The sequence below is a fragment of the Lagopus muta genome, chromosome 3, assembly GCF_023343835.1.
Source record: "Lagopus muta isolate bLagMut1 chromosome 3, bLagMut1 primary, whole genome shotgun sequence".
Classification (NCBI taxonomy): Eukaryota; Metazoa; Chordata; class Aves; order Galliformes; family Phasianidae; genus Lagopus; species Lagopus muta.
The window spans coordinates 14,428,515-14,444,757 of record NC_064435.1 but is presented as its reverse complement, the minus strand read 5'-3'; the positions used below and the strand labels follow the sequence as shown (position 1 = coordinate 14,444,757).

The following is a 16,243-nucleotide window of genomic DNA, read 5'->3' as shown; positions in this document are numbered from 1 at the left end:
CAGTGACAGTCTCAGTGTGGGTGTGATGGTCAGTACTTCACCTCCTGCCCTGTGTGGCAACACAGCAGCCCTAGGCGATGAAATGGTAAAATGAGGCAGAAACCCTCGTCCCCACACAGAAGAAGAGCAAATTGTGGTAGAAGTAAAAACAGAATATTTGAGTATCTGATCACACTCTTCCAAGTTTGTATCTTCAAAAAAGAGCAGGGTTGCTGCAAATTCTTCTGTTTTCATTTCTCCAAATCAAGATGCCATGAGAGGTCCTGCTTTCTTCCTTCAGGACCTTATCTGTCCTCAACAAAAGAAAACCCACTGGTGATACCATGAACCTCAGCATGCTTAGTAAATACAGGAACTGAGTGTGGACCTCCTTCAGAAAGGAACAAATCCTGAAATGTGCCCTCAATCACCAGCCACTGTTTTGCCTCATGTATGGTTTGTCATCACCAGTGTGTCTGGTTTTAAGCAGAGAGAATGGTAGAGATTTGAGGAAAAGTACGGACACGGTCAAAATTCTCCTTCCTGCTGCAACTTCAAAGGAGCGTTTTGTTGTTTTTTTCCATCACTACCTCAGCAGCTGTTAATGTTTTGTTCTTGAAATACCTCCTTGTGAAATTTCAGGAAATCTCATATCTTACTTTTCTAGAAAGATATCTGGCCATCACTGCACTTCACCACCACCAGCATAACAATGGTTGATTACAGACAGGAGGCAGGAGGAGCTGGGGCTGACAGAGAAGCCTCTGCAGCAGACAAACACCCATCCGTTCTTAATGTGTAATAGAAATGCAGGTAATGTGCAAAGCGAGCTGCACTACCTGGAGCAGGCAGCTCATAAAGCTCGTGTACATCCCCGAGTGCGATGCTGGGAAACAAATGTGCAGAATAAAGCACATCATGCAACGACTGTAATGTCACCGTCACACCGCTCCAAATCCTGAGCAAAATCCGTCTCTCTCAATAGCAGTGTGGATATAATTAGCTCGTAGCTTTAGAAAGGGAAAGCACAGACCTGTTTCTTTTCCTTCTGCTATACATTTAAAAGAGAAAATAAAACAAGACGTTGATCAGTGCCAACTCTCTTATCTACCTTCATTCAGGGGACAGTACAACGAGACTCAATGAGATTTTTCAAAGTAGCCCTACAGTCAGAAGTGCATTTAGTGTTGAAATGATTATGCACTAAATATTTTGGGCCGGATCCTTAAGTATGAGTAAGTGAAGTCACAGGGACTTCCTGGTCTGACTTTGATTCATTCCAGTGACCTGTTTTCATTCTCAGTGTGGTGGCTTAGATTACAAAACTGACACTCAGTGTGGGACGTCCCTCATCCAGTCTCCAGTGAAGCCCATCCTTCTTTGACAGGCTGCTTTTCTATATGCCTCTAGAAAGATGAAGTAGGCACAATTCCCTGAGGCCCAATTCATGTGATTTATTTGGAATTTGATGTCCACTGACTACATGGGCTGCCAGAGATGCACAGCTATAGCAGAGATTTGATTCAGCTCAGGTTTGCACTTCTGATGCAACTACCTTGACTTTCTCCCCTTACTTCATTTTGGTTCACACCGTGGATCACACAAACTGGATCCTTTCCACGTGAAACAAAACTACACAATGCTGGAATATTCACTGATGTCCACCTTCACTTCTAAGTCTCGCCCTAAGATGCAGATAGCGTGAAATCAGGTTTCAGACTATAGCTTCACACCAAGTTAGCAACTTGCTAACATAGACAGCATCCTTCTGGTAGCTCCTGCAGTTGTAACGCTCTGTATCTAGACAAATGAATTCCATCCCAAGTTGTTTCGCATAAATAACACGGCTACAAGCCAAGAACTGAAGTGTTGAAGGAGTGAGAGTGCTGTTCTGGGATTGTTTTCAGGGTGATGGTCTTTGCTCTTGTTTTTTGGCAGGGAAGAACCCATGGCCAATCCCGAACACCAGTGTCTGTTGGGATGCTTGGATTTGGAGGTACCTGTCCTGACCCAGAAAGCCAGAAGCATGATGGACAGGAGGACAGTTTAAGGATTTCTCCATGTTCTGACAATCTGAACCCCAGAAAGGATAAGACCAGCCCAGGACATCTCTGATGGAAACAAACCACTGACAAATCCCACACGCTGCCGGCAGTGATGTTATTAGAGCCTTTCCCACTGTGGGATTCATCAGAGCAGATGCTGGCATCTGTGCAGCAGGACAGCAGAGAGAATCCAGCCATGTAAGGTGCAATTTCCTGCTATAGTCCATGTCCAAAGTATGTGAAGAGGACAATCCCTTGAAATGCTTTTCTCTGCCCCTTGACCATGCTGGGAGATGGCGAGGTCTGGCTCTGATAGACCGGAATGCTTTGTAGGTACCAGAAGTTAGGTGGGATGACTGCAATTCCCAGTGTCTGTGATGGGCTTCTGACAACTCTGTAACAAAAAACATGGGCCAATACTGTAATACGTTCTCAGCCACTAGGGATCAGCCTTCCAAGGCCTCGGGTTGGTGCAGCACTTTTTTTTTCCTCTACACAACTATAGCGACTCCTATTACAAATCAGTGTTACCTACCAATTACTGTGTCACCATGCAGAGATACTGTCTGACCTACAAGTGGCACAGACCGAGTTTTCCCTGCCCTCAGGTAAGACAGTAAACACCTGTCAGTGTTACCGTATAGATGCTATACCACGTATACCATCTATACAGCAGATAGATACATACCAACATCACTCAGTTCAAGCTGAGGAGAGAGCAGATACAGCAAAGTGTCATCCATTTCATTATCCTGAACTCAAGGAACACAGCAATCATGCTCCCAGTGTGCATTTTCAACATTACAATTTCAACATTACAAGGAACAACTGTTATTTTACCTTAACAATAAAACCACACCGCAACAGAAATGTACGTCCTTTATTAACAACTTTTCAAAATAAATCTGAAGAAAAAAAGTCTTTGGTGACACTATCTATAAAAACAACCTATTTTAGATGGCAAACCTATGTTGTTATACAGGTTAATGAAGTAAACCAAATTATATGGCTTTTTAATTTCTCACTCTCTCTTTTTCTCTCACTCACACACTTGCTTTAGGTTTAATTGCACCATGTTTCAATAGTCAAACAAAGAGGGAGAAACACTTTAAAAAAGATGTGGCAGCACTATGAAAACATCGGTAATGCATTAGAAAAAAATTCTCCAAAATGTACATTTTGTACAAAATAAGATTGTATTTGTTTCTTTCTTTGTTTCTTTACATTTGTCCACCTCTGAATTCCCGTTTCAGGTTTCCATTCTCATCCCCCAAACACTATACATATTGTCTCTCAAAATAAATATACAGGATTATGTACAAGGTCACAAGGCCCATTGGATCATCGCTAACTCACTTAAAAAATCACAAAAAGGGTGGGAGGGGGCAGCCAGAGGCCTCTGATGAGTCCCATAAATCCCCCTATTTGAACTCTAAATGTGTGTGAAGACAGACCAGTGGAACAAAGGCCAACTTGACTTAGCTTTAAACAAGGGTGAGAGGCACAAGACCCGGGGAGATGTTCCAGCAGACAGCAGGAAGGCCCCAGGCCCATCCCTGCCAAACCCCAGCAATGCCCATTGAGATGACCCCACAACAGGCCACGCTTCCGTGTCAGCCCAGAGCACGAGCAGGCAGCGATCCTCTGGTGCTGTACGTTTAACTGGTGGCGTTAACAGGAGGGCTGTCCATTCATTCAGGAGCTACGAAGAGCGAGTTTCCACTTTTATTTTTGAAAGAAGGGGAGAAAGAGGAAGATGCTGCACTTTACACAGGGAACGTAAAGGTTTAACGAATAAAACTGTACTTCTAGCTGCTTCTGTCATTGTCTCAGCATCAAATGATTGCTTCCATTCTTGAAACAACACCTTTTGGTAAACGAGCTATTCTAAAAGGTGTTCATTGGTGAAAGATTAATTCCTCCGTCAAGGTTGGCTCTGAGGAAGAAATTGGAATCTGAAGGTGATCAAATCCACCGTGTTTTCAAGTGGAAAAGATCAAAGCGCTCGATAGCTGTGCATTAGCACACCACTGTGTTCATAATGGAATTGTTACATAGCTTAAACATTCACATTTGGAAAAGAGCTATGGTAATAGCTAGAGTTTTTCACAAAATAGAAAGAGGGCAGAGGAATCTCACACAGGCCCAAGGGACTGCACAGAGAGCCAGGCACTTTCTATCTTGGAAGTTTGCCCCTGTTTTTGTGTCTCATTTTTCTCATTACAAAACCCTCCTCCAGCAACAGATCTCATTCAAATCATAACTGGGAAGGGTTTCTCCTTTTTTTTTTTTTTTTTTTTTAATTTTTTTTATTTAAATAAATTCAATTAAAAAATCATCAGTTCTTCCAAACTCTACTCCCTACTTTTGCTCTGCTTTGATGGTATGGATCTGTTCACATTCATCCATCCATCTCACCCCTGATTAAATTAAGGTCAGTAACCTTTACAAAAGGCCACATGAGAAACACTCAGTCAAGTCATCAGGCATTCAAGTACCTGTAAAGTAAAGGCTAACATAGCCTGCTGTTCATGAAAAATAAAAAAATAATTTAAAAAACTACAAAAGGAGCAACAAGGAATGAACCTTGTTTCAGCACCATCTGAATTAAGTGTGGAAAAAAAGGATAAAGAACCATTAACTCACACGTAGGATGTAATAAAAGGGTGATTGTGGAACAACAGGGCTCTACCTGACACAGACATTAACAGGAGGCCTGGAAGTACACCCGGTGTCCGCAGGAGCACTGTCTGACAGCACCCACATCAGGTATACCAAGCTGAACACCTGCATTGAATCTGCATCCAGTTCTTCAGATGGGTGCTGGGGCATACATACATACGAGATACATTCCTTCCTAGGGTGATGGGTCTGCCTGGTAACCTGCTGCAGAGGGGAATGTGCGCATTTATTCTGAGCCTTCTGCAGCTAAGCCCATTATTGTTTCTTGCTTAATTAGTGATCTGTAAACAGAAAGGACCTCAAAACTCATTCAGAGCTTTAGCAGTCTCCCTCAGCCACCCTGAAAAGTGAGGGTGACACAACATCAAGCAGCTTAAAAGCCTGGCCTTACTTGCTGCACTCCAACACTGATGAGCCGCTCCCATTGCTAAACAGCCAAAATGGCACTAACTGAAAGACAGGAAGAATTGCAATTGTCATTTTATGTAGGGCTCCTCTTTCCCACTCTCTATCCCCAGCGATGCTGAGGACACATCCACACACCCTGCCTGCCTCATCCAGTGTCTGACGCGTGCTGCAGCAGATCTGAGAAGATATATTCCTGTCCCTGGAGGAGCTGCCTGATTTTCAAGAGCACAAAGTAGCATGGGTACCACTTTTTGGGATGTGGAGAGCTGAAATTTCAGCTCACCAGAGATGGGAGGACAGACTGCTTGCCTTCCTCCCTGATCCTGTCTACCTACTCTTGTCTCTCCATGGAACTTTCCATATGCTGATTTAACTCTCTGAAATGGCAATACAAAATCACCAGCCACTTTTTTGCCCCTGGCTGGCAGCAGGCACAAGGTGAGACTATGGCCAAGGCAGGAATGGATGGAGCTGAGGAGGTACCTCTTCCTTCCAGCAGCACTCAGCTACTGGCTGCAGCCCCATGCGTGCTGCGATCAATTCCTGTAAGGATTTGGTTCAGACTCAATGCAAAATGTCAAGAACCTGATGTTCCTGCCCTAACTCGCTTCAAATGTTCAAATACTGCTGTACAAATGCAAAGCCAACCACACCTTGCAAGTCTTTACATGCCACACTGCAAACAAACATCTAGTAATATCTACTTTTCTAAAGTTCTAAAGCAACTTTCAGTTAGGGATTTTGATCTTGCCATCTCGAGAGAAATTGTTTAAGCTTTATGGCATTCCCTCTAATACCAGGAGCTACTGCTCCGACAAATGAGGACCTGTGCATGCCATGGTTAAGGAAGTTGATAAAAGCTGTGCAGTACATCAGCGTTTGAGCCTAAACAAAACGTTAGCCCTGTTGCACTCTCTCTATTTATATCACAGAAATCCAGAACCATTTCATTTGGAAGGGACCCTTAAGGCCATCTAGTCCAACTCCCCTGCAGTGAACAGGGACACCTACAGCTAGAGCAGGGTGCTTAGACCCCCGTCCAGCCTGACCTTGCAGGTCTCCAGGGATGGAACATATGCTACATCTCTGGGCAACTTGTTCCAGCGCCTAGCCATCTGTAGCATAACAACATTCTCCAGTTGCTCTTCACCCCTGCTACAGAACAGCCTGGATGCCAAGGAATGAGGTATAGGAAGGTTCACTGGTCCTTGCTGGGCACTGTCACTATATGCTCTTGCTGTTGAGGTGGTTATCACTGTAGAACACTCCAATGCACCTCACAGAGATGTGAGACTGTGAAATGTTTTTAAAGTGCTTGTTGTTTTAGCAAACCATCACAGCACCTTCCTGACCCTTTGTTTTCACTCTTCACTTGAGAAAACGCATAAATAAGCAAAGCATTACAGAAAAGTGAACAATTGGGATATTCCAACTTAAAAAATGCTTCCATCTGAAATGATAAAACCATTTTGGAGAGTGAGCTACACCGGTGCTTTCAAGGCAGGCTTCAGCCCAAGTTACCCTGCCTCATGCAAACCCAAGAGAACCTGCTGCTGCCAGCACTGATCTCTGACAACGCATTTTGCTTCAGGTGCAGAAATCCAGAAGGGAATTTCTCCAACTATTTGCACTTCCAAAAAATGAAAAGAAGAAAAAAAAAAAAAAAAAAAGAAGAGAGAGAGAGCGAGAAGCCCACAGTTTGATTTCATATAAAACACTTTGTTACAGGCCGAATTCCTGCTCTGCAAGAACTGACATGCTCCCTTTTTGCACCAACACCCCTTCTGCCCTCCAAACAAAGCTATTTCTGGAGACTCAGCGGCTGTGGCCTGGCGGCAGCGCTGCCCCCAGCCATACTGCTCTGGCCCAGCAGCAGGGCCATGGGGACAAGGCCTTGCTGCGAGCAGCCCGGTGTTCCTGCGTGCATGAAGGCCCCGCTGCCATCCTGCTCCTGGCACGGCTGCTCCTCTCCCTGCCCAAAGCCAGGCATCAGCCAGCAGGAACTACACACGCTGTGGGCTCTCTGGTTTTCTGCCCATCCAAAGGAGCTCTGCCATAAGCGGCCACAACCGGCTTGTGGAAAATGAAGAAAAGAAATATCACAAAAATCAGCAGTTAAGGAGAAACATAATACTTCATTTCTGTCCTGCTTGTGCTCAATTTGCTCCTGAACCTGCTGCATTTTCTCCCCGTGAGATTCAAGCATTTAACATTGCAGGGGAAAAATGAATGAAAATTGCTATGACAATCAAACGCATGAAAGAAAGAAATGGCAGCTTTGAAATATTCACAACCAACACAATTTTGATTAAAGAAAGAACTCTGTTTTTAATAGTTTTTTTTTTTTTATCATTAAAAAAGTTTAAACCTGCATAGCAATCATTTCAAAAATAATTATTTAATGTTCCATAATGAAACTGTACACAACCTAGTCGTGAGCGACAGAGGCCTGCCGGGCAGGGAAGCAGTCCGGAGCCGCGCACCGCCGGGTGCCACTCGCCATGTCCGGGTGCGGCCGGGCCCGGCACAGTCCAGCTCCAGGCGCCGGCGGCCGTGTGGGGCTGGGGCAGCTCGGCCCCATGGGCAGCGCTCCTCAGAGTCGTTCAATGTCTCGGTATTTCTTCCTCAGGATGGAGACCTGGTCTTTAAAGAGGACGGGGTCGAGCCTCATCTGAGAGTGGATCAGCGGCATATAGCCAAACCAGCTGGCGAAAGTGTTCATGCAGCTCTGCCGTTGGGCGAAGTGGTCGGGGTCAGCCCAGCGTGAGGCCCGGGATGTCTGTGTGGAGAGGAGCAGAAGTTAAGCAGTGACTGGAAGGGAGGCAACAAAATGGCAGCAGAGGGTGGGTGCCTCAGCCTGGGAGACACAGAGCTGTGCAGCTGCAACAGGGCTTGGTAGAAACCGGCCCTGCAGCACTGTCTATAGAAATCTGCTCTGTGAGGGGCATCAAGTCAGAGGATGGACACCCCATGTGTAATGGCAGCTGCTGATGGCAGGCTGGCCTCCCTGGCCTCCAAAACCATGCTAAGGACCACGCAGCATGGTGAGCAGAGTCTCACTGTGTCTAGTGTCACCCACATCATGACAATCCTGGGCAGGCCTCCCATCACCTGCCAGCACACTGCCTCACCTCATCTCTCTCTGTTTTGGGAGAGAGCAAGACATTAAAAATCACAGGGAGGAGGGGAGGGGAAGGGAGAGGAAGGAAGAGGAGGGGGGAGGGGAGGGGAAAGGAAGGGGGGGATGAGGGGGAGGAGAAGGGAGGAAAAATGGGAGGAAAGGGAAGGAGAGAAACGGAAAGGGAACAGGAGAGGAAAGGAAGGAGGAGAGGAAAAAGGAAAAGAAAAAGGAAAGGAAAAAAGTCCAGACCTCCAGAAATCGATATGTATTTCAAGTGGCTTGTAACTAAGCTCAATTGAAGTCCATACATGCCTAACATTACTTGTTTGCAAATGTCCAGCAGGGAAAAACAGAGTGCTTCCACAAAGCGCATCTGTCCAGACCAGTGCAGAAGACAGTAGTGTCTTACAGAAAATAAACTGAAGTTCCACATTACATCATGATAAACTCTGATGTGAGGAAAACACCACAGGTTGCATATATGTAAAATTCTATGGACTAATTTTCTAAAGCTGAGGACAGCTGTAATTCCAATGAAAGTCTATTGAAAATCAGCATCTCTGAAAAAATAAGACCTAACAGCCTGAATGCAATTATTGTTCTATATCTGTACTTAGAGTACGTGTATGAAAACAATAGAGCTATTATTTAAGGGAAGCTATAAATGCTGTGAAGCTGCTCCATTTTGTTTCATGCCACTTCTCATGCATCTCTATAGCACTTATGTTTCTACTACACTTTAAAAACAAATAACAATTCATAAGCTCAAAGTGTGTTAATTAAAATGTGAAGAAGCTGATAAAGTCATGGAATTGCCAAAGGAGTGTTGTATCAGACTTGATCTTTATCCAAGGCCTGTCCAGTTCAGCACAAGTGGTAGCTTATTATGTGCATTGATTACGGACTCTTGATTATACAGAGTCACTAAAGCTTGTTGCTGGAGGATTAAAGCAGATATTCTGACCATTAGCAATGAATTTCCATATGACTGTTAATCTCAGTCACAACACTGAGGTTATGTTAATTTTTTTATTTGTCTTTCAAGGAATTATGAACATAGTCCATTACATTTCCCAAAGCTGCACGAACAACTTGTCTTTAGGAGAGAGTTATAGTTCATAGATGATTCAAGCTACCCACGCTGAAAAAAGAAAAATGATTGTTCAGCCTTTGCCAAACAGCCAAAGAACATTCCTGTGCAGTGGCATACAGATAATGGAGTCTACAAAGTGGCACAGTCACTCTCCTGCCAAAGACATGGACAACGCTAATAGGAGAAAATGTGAGGGGAAAAAGAAAGCCTCTTCATTCTTCCTGACCCCTCCTTCCCATAGCAAACCTGGAAGTATTGATAATAGACATTGTGGCAGCACAGATAGATTATTTAGGACTTGTCCCTGTTCCCATTGCTCACTCACACAAGGGAAGAGCAGATACCCTTCAAGTTAACCTGTGTCCTTGCTAGAATGTATATCCATTTCTGCAATTACAGAATACTTAATAGATGGAAGAGGCCCCACAGTACCCACTTCGTGGCTGCTAGTGAGTTATAATGACACCATGCAACAAAACGTACCTCTGTTGTGACAATCAGCACTTGCAACACACCATATACTTCAAAACAGCACGGAGGTACGATATGCATTATATATCCCCAGTATATAAGGAATATATATAATCCCATTATATGTCTGCTGGTATATAATATTCATTAAAAATAATTAAAAATATAAAATCTTTTTAGAATTTACTTCTGTTTCTAGCATTCCATGAGGTCTTCTCTCCAGAATATTTAATTAGAAAACTGGGAGTTTAACTAAAATTCAGTCACTAAAATAAACGTTCCATGAGTTTGGGATCACTGTAAGTAACACAGTGTAAGAAATTAAGAAGTAGGTGCCTGCCAGTACTCCTTCTGGATTTTCTTTCACTATAATAACAAAATCTATAGTGTAACTTATAGCTCTGTCAAGCTAAAAACTGCAAAAAATAGCCAGAATGTTATTCATTCTGTAAGCCTAATATGGAATTCAAAATGTTAAATTATTAATACATCCCGACAGCTAAAATATGCTATGGATACATACCTGTCCCATCATGGTCTCCTTATACTGTTTTTTCTGCGTTACTTTGATTGGAGGCAATTTTGTCACAGCTGACACCAAAAAATTCATTAGAATGTCCTCACAATTGGCCAGTTGGTCCACCATATTCTTTAGGCTGGCAGGCAGGTAATGAGTGTACAGGTAGTGATAATATCTGGAAAGTAACAGTAGGGTTATTAAGAGAAGCCACTGGGCTTTCAGAGATTATGAATTCCAACTGAAGCAGAAATTTGGTCCTCAACTCTGCATACACCAGACCTTTTCCTCAGTTCTCTAACAGGAAGGGAGAACTGATTATATACCTCACCAGAACTATAAACAGCATTAATTGAGAAACAAAATATATAGCTTTAAAAAAAAAAAACCTCGGTTAAAAGAAATATTGCAGACCTATGTATCAAGAAGTAGGACTTAGAGCACTTCCACTGTTATACTGTAATTGCCAATACTGATTTATCCCCCATCTTTCTTTTCAAAACTGTTCAGTCAGAGGAACTCCATTATATTGGCCTGCTACTGTCCTCATTGTTCAAACTATTCTCCTTCGGACCTCTATCATCCCCTACAGTCTGTCTTCTCCTCTGCTAAGATTTGGATTAGGTACTGAAGAATATGTTGACTTTTTCCTAGCATCTAGAGATGCCTTTGGTCTGCGGAAGTTCTAACAACAGGGGTTTTCTCCAGTATGCTGCAATATGCTGGCCTACGATGTGTCCATTGCGCTATGTTTTTAGAGTAGCCAGAAGACTTTGCAGACTGCAGCTGTCAGCCAGCACATATCCAGTGCTGGTCTGGAAGTAAACTCCTTTCTGCTATGCTACAGGCCATTCAGTTGAGCAGCTTAATGAATTCGGGAACTCTTTGAAGTGCGTAATTCCTGATGTTAAAAAGAGCAGTCCGACCGCCTCAAAATACAAGTGACTTCAAAGGGACCCAACAAGCGCAATAATGATTACCAGATCCCCAGAGCTAAACTGAGAACTTAAATTATTACCCCATAAAAAGTAGACCCATTTATTATCTTTCCATTTTTTCCCCTCCCCGGAAGAATGTCTTTCATTCCCCACTACCACTTTGTTTCATACAGAAGGAGAACAGCTGATGCTTTGGGTTCTTACTTGTGGTAAATAGCAGCTCCTGTCAATACCATGGAATAGTCATTAGTCCACTTGGAGGTATAGCCCCACCTCTCTTTAGTGTTGTCCCAGAAGTGACTGCGAGCAGGGTACCCCACAATCCTCTCCGGAAAACTCTGCCAAACTGTAAAGGCAAAATCCACCTGCAGACAAAGGCACAGACCAAATGAATACCAAAACTGTTCCAATAAATGTCGACAAACAAAATATTACCTTGCCACTAATTCATAATTCAAAATCTTGGAACTGTTGCAAAACATTAATTCTGTGTATTCATCAGTAAATTAAACTGACTGCTTGACATTTTGCCCTATAATTATGCACATTTTAATGGTTTCTATTAAAGGGAGTTTGGAGCATCATAGCATTACATTAACATTTTCAAGCTTGCCCTTTACATATCAAACCTTTTCAAGTTACAGAAAGAACTGGTGTAGGTGCATGCATTTGTACGAGGGCTGCTCCAAAAGTAATGCCTCCTATTTTATGATGTTGGCCCACAGAGTCAGAGGTGGATATTGGTGGTATGGCAGTAGAGGCTGAACCTTCCCACCAATATTCCATTCCCTATTGTTGTCATGCTGTAGATGGCAGCAGGGGGGCAGACTGACAAAATGACAGGAATATGAACTGTCAGATTCAACGTCAGGAAAAATTCCTTCTCAAAAAGTGTGGTTAGGCACTGGAGCAGACTGCCCAGGGCAGTGGTTGAATCACTGACCCTGGAACTGTTCACAAAACATTCAGATGTACTAGAAGACACGGTACAGTGGGAAATATAGGTGGTAGGTGGACAGTTGGAGTGATCTTGGATGTCTTTTCCAACCTTGGCTATTCTATGAAAACAGTGTTTGATATGGAAGTGTGTATGAAGCAAAGGTATGGAACTGAATTCCTCCAAGTGGAAAAAATGGTGCCCACTGACATTCACCAATGCTTGCTGAACACTTATGAATATCAAAAGGTGGATGTCAGCATAGTGAGGTGGTGGGTGGTGAAATTCAGAAGTGGCAACACTGATGTGAAAGACAAGCCACATTCTGGATGAAATGAAGAGCGTCTTGATCAGCTCGTCCACATGAATTGATAGATCACAACCAGGGAACTACGTACAGGGCTAAATACTGGCTTCAGTGTTGGACACAATGGTGACAATGTTGGAATGTCACAAAGTTTGTGCCAGATGAGTCTCTGAAATGCTCACACAGGAACAGAAAGAACAGCATGTGCAAGTTTGTCAGGACCTATTGAACCAACATGAGGCTGAAGGGGACAGTTTCCTGGATCACAACATCACTGGTGGCGAAATGTGATGTCATCATTAAGAGCCAGAGTCAAGACAGCACTCCATGGAGTGGTGACATTTGAATTCCTCATTGAAGAAAAGGTTCAAGATGCAGCCATCAGCAAGTAAAGTGATGTGTGCTGTCCTTTGGGTTAGGAAAGGGGTGATCCTTCTGGATTTCCTGTAACCAGGACAAACCATCGACTCTGACCATCACAACACTAAGCTGTAGGCTTGAACTTCCAGTGCCAGGCCAGAGAAGAAAACAATCCTTCTCTTGCAACATAAGAACACCAAGCCCCAGACCCATTTGAAGATCACTGAGCACCAATCTGGGCTGGACTGTCCTACCACACCCAGCAAACAGTCAAGATTTGGTGCCTCCTAACTTTCATCTGTTCAGCTTGATGAAAGGTGGATTGAATGGGCAACATTTTCTTATCAACAACACTGTCATAGCAGCTGTCAAAAAGAGGGTCACTTCTACTGGTCAATTGTTATGTGTGGCATGCAGTCTCTTGTTCATCACTGACAAAAATACACAATTATAGGTGGTGACTATGTGAAAAATATTATCATGAAGCTGTTACGTAGAATTTGCTCTATCAAACACTGATAGCATGCTCTTTATATCTGTTGTAGATTCCATGAAAATAAATAGGAGGCATTACTTTCGGAGTGGCCTGCGTACTTACATGCAATATAGAGTGCTAAAAGCCATGTGGATAACTGAACCTTTTGCACATATTCATGCATTTCACTTACCTACCATTTCAGTACTGTCAACAGAAAGCTTGGAAAATCAGGAATCAAACACCTTAAATTATAGGGGTGGCTTGGTGAGATTAAAACAAGCAATCAATGTGGACTTCTTTTATATTATCCATCTGTTTTGAGCCCTTAATGTGCTGAGGTGACACCTTTAAGACAGTATGTATGACCACAAGGGTTAAAATGATAGCTTAATAAAAACAGAGGTAGATTCCATGGGAGTCTGTGCTTTAAAAAAAATGGATTTTACTGTATAAATCACAAGAAGATATTAAATGCTGACATAAAGATTCTTTCATTTATTTATTTATCTCACTGAAACTAGCTCAATAATTCAAACCTTAGAGAACTGAAAGGTTGATACGGGATTGCTGCCCTGGAATCCCACCAAACAAATAAGAGGAAAGGGATGGTTGGGGTAGTTTGCAGAAGGCTCATCAGCATTTGATTTGAAAGGTGTTTGGTAAAAACACATATGGAAAATTTTTTATTTATGCTTTATTTTCTGTTAAAGTTGGTTGGCAGTCCCTGCAATTCAACTTGGCTCAAGCTAGATTAAAATTTTAAAAAGAAAGACAACTCTAATTGTTCCATTCAAATCCAAGAGAAAGGGGGTCTTGTTTCTGCATTGCATAGTTCCCTCTGTACCAGAGGGACCAAAACCTTGCTCAAAAATGCTTGGAAAACCTTTCAAGAATACAGCCAAAGTCAAGGGTGTAGAGGTTAGACAAAGAACAGCTGCTATGAGAATAGTCACATTTTGTGTGATTGTTGTCAGACTTCCCTCATTTACAAGCACTTTTATGAAACAGAAGAGTCACACATGTACTGGAACACAACACTAAGGACTGGTTACTTTCTTTCAAGTTGTTTCAAGGAATCTGAGGCCAACTAGAAAGACAATGTGCACAAACCAGTTATCTTTTTGATAGTTCTGATCGCATCCAAATCAGTACCACATGAAAGAGCTAAAGGTTTTTTCCCTGTCCTATAAAGCCTGACATCTGTTTTCTTTAGAGACGTTTGAGAATCTCAAACTTAAATAAATAACAAAGCGGCAACATCCAGTGTCTTCACTCGTGTATTCAAGTATCTGCCCTTGTACCCACTAAACCAACCATCCTAACAGAAAAAACCCCAAACTGGTCCTTATCCTGCGTAATTTTGCAGCACTGCCACTCAGCTGATCAGCAGGAAAAGCCAATCCAGCTGCCAGTCCCTTAAATCCTCATATTGTTCCTAACTCATGCTGATTTCTAATTACTTCCCACACAAACATCCCTCCGTGCACATGACAGAGCTCTTCTCAAGAGAGCAACCACACGCCGTTCTGCTGCAAAGGGGAGACTGATAGTCCACAAGGTCTGGACAGGGCAGAAGATGTGTCTGGCAACTGCTCCTCCCAGCAGGAATGTGATCATGTTTGACCATGCTGCTAAACTGCTCCTTCTGGTCCCTGAAGCTTTGCCACAATGACCACCCATGAGCAGTCAGTTCTGAGGCAAGTTTCATAGTGCACACTATGCACACTCAGCGTTTCAAACAGGCTGTTTCTTTGTGTAAGCTGCGTGATGAGAAGTGAAGGAGAAGAAAGAACTCAGTTCTTCTCAGAGAGCCACCAAAAGCACAGGGACAGGAGGCTCAGAGCCAAAACCTACCATGCAAACACGCAGTATCGTGCTTACAGGAGGGAGGAATCCACAAAAAAACGCATACATTATGTCACACAACAACAAACACTTGCATTTCAAAATGTTCAGTGTAAAATACAGCCAAGCCAAATGAGAAAAACCTTGTCTCACATGCATTCCAGAAGTCCGAATGACTACAAAATAAGGATGATGATAAATACTAGGCAAAAAGAAAACAAAAGCCCCAAATCCTCCTGCAATCCACAGGCTGGACTGCTGTACCTACCACCTCAGTACAATGAACCCTGGCAGTTTTTACCATGAGCAGCTGAGATAGCTCTCTTCATCCTGAACAAAAAGCTGCTTAGGATCTCCAGCCCCAGGACAAATGTCTTCATTTCAGTGTTTAGGATTTCTCAGGCTGCGCACATAAATGGTTTGGGAGCAGCTGTATTCTTCCTCATCTTGCAGGAGCAACCAGGATGTAACCTTGGTATCGCATAGGTTCAACGCCATTTGAGAAGCAGAAGAGGGCTACCACGGCTCCATCTGGAGCAGCTTAACCACAGCACAAGAAAACCATACCGGGGAGAACAACACCTACAATCTCATCCATTTAGAACAAATTCAGTGACATCTTAGGATATACAGCAGTGACTGGTGGCTAATGTTAGGCATTTCCTCACTAGCAGCAATTATATCAGTGAAAAGTCCACATCACTGACAAAGAAAGCACTTTCATAAAGGTGAAATGAGGAGAAAGGAATAACCATGGACATGGGGGGAAAAAAAAAAGGGAAAACAAAAGAAAATCAATTTTTTCAAGCTATTCCCTGGCCGTCATTAATAATGTATTTCCCAAATATTGCACTCTATATAAACTGTCAACAGTTTCCCCTGTGGTTCTCGGGAAGAGGTTCCAGAAATCAATACTCATCCCAGTTGTAAAAATTGCTTTTCTACAGTATTTTTCTTCCTTAGCGCTATCTTCCTCTTAGCACAAACACTGCAACACCTCAACTAGCAAAGATCTCCAACTTTATGGGAAGACACAACAGTCAGCAAGAAAACACTCCCCAG

At 43.1% G+C, this 16,243-nt stretch overlaps 1 protein-coding gene across 1 annotated transcript in view; it reads right to left on the bottom strand.

Annotated features, from left to right (window-relative positions):
- Positions 1 to 4,297: 4,297 nt before the first annotated feature.
- The window catches only part of EXT1 (exostosin glycosyltransferase 1), a 164,083-nt gene continuing 152,137 nt past the window's right edge, over positions 4,298 to 16,243 (bottom strand). Inside the window, exons 9-11 of the mRNA XM_048940758.1 lie at positions 11,459 to 11,619; positions 10,323 to 10,494; positions 4,298 to 7,893 (exon numbers count right to left, since the gene is read on the bottom strand). Of these exons, the coding sequence (XP_048796715.1) occupies positions 7,708 to 7,893; positions 10,323 to 10,494; positions 11,459 to 11,619 (519 nt within the window). The 3' untranslated portion in view covers positions 4,298 to 7,707. The remainder of the gene's footprint in view (positions 7,894 to 10,322; positions 10,495 to 11,458; positions 11,620 to 16,243) is intronic.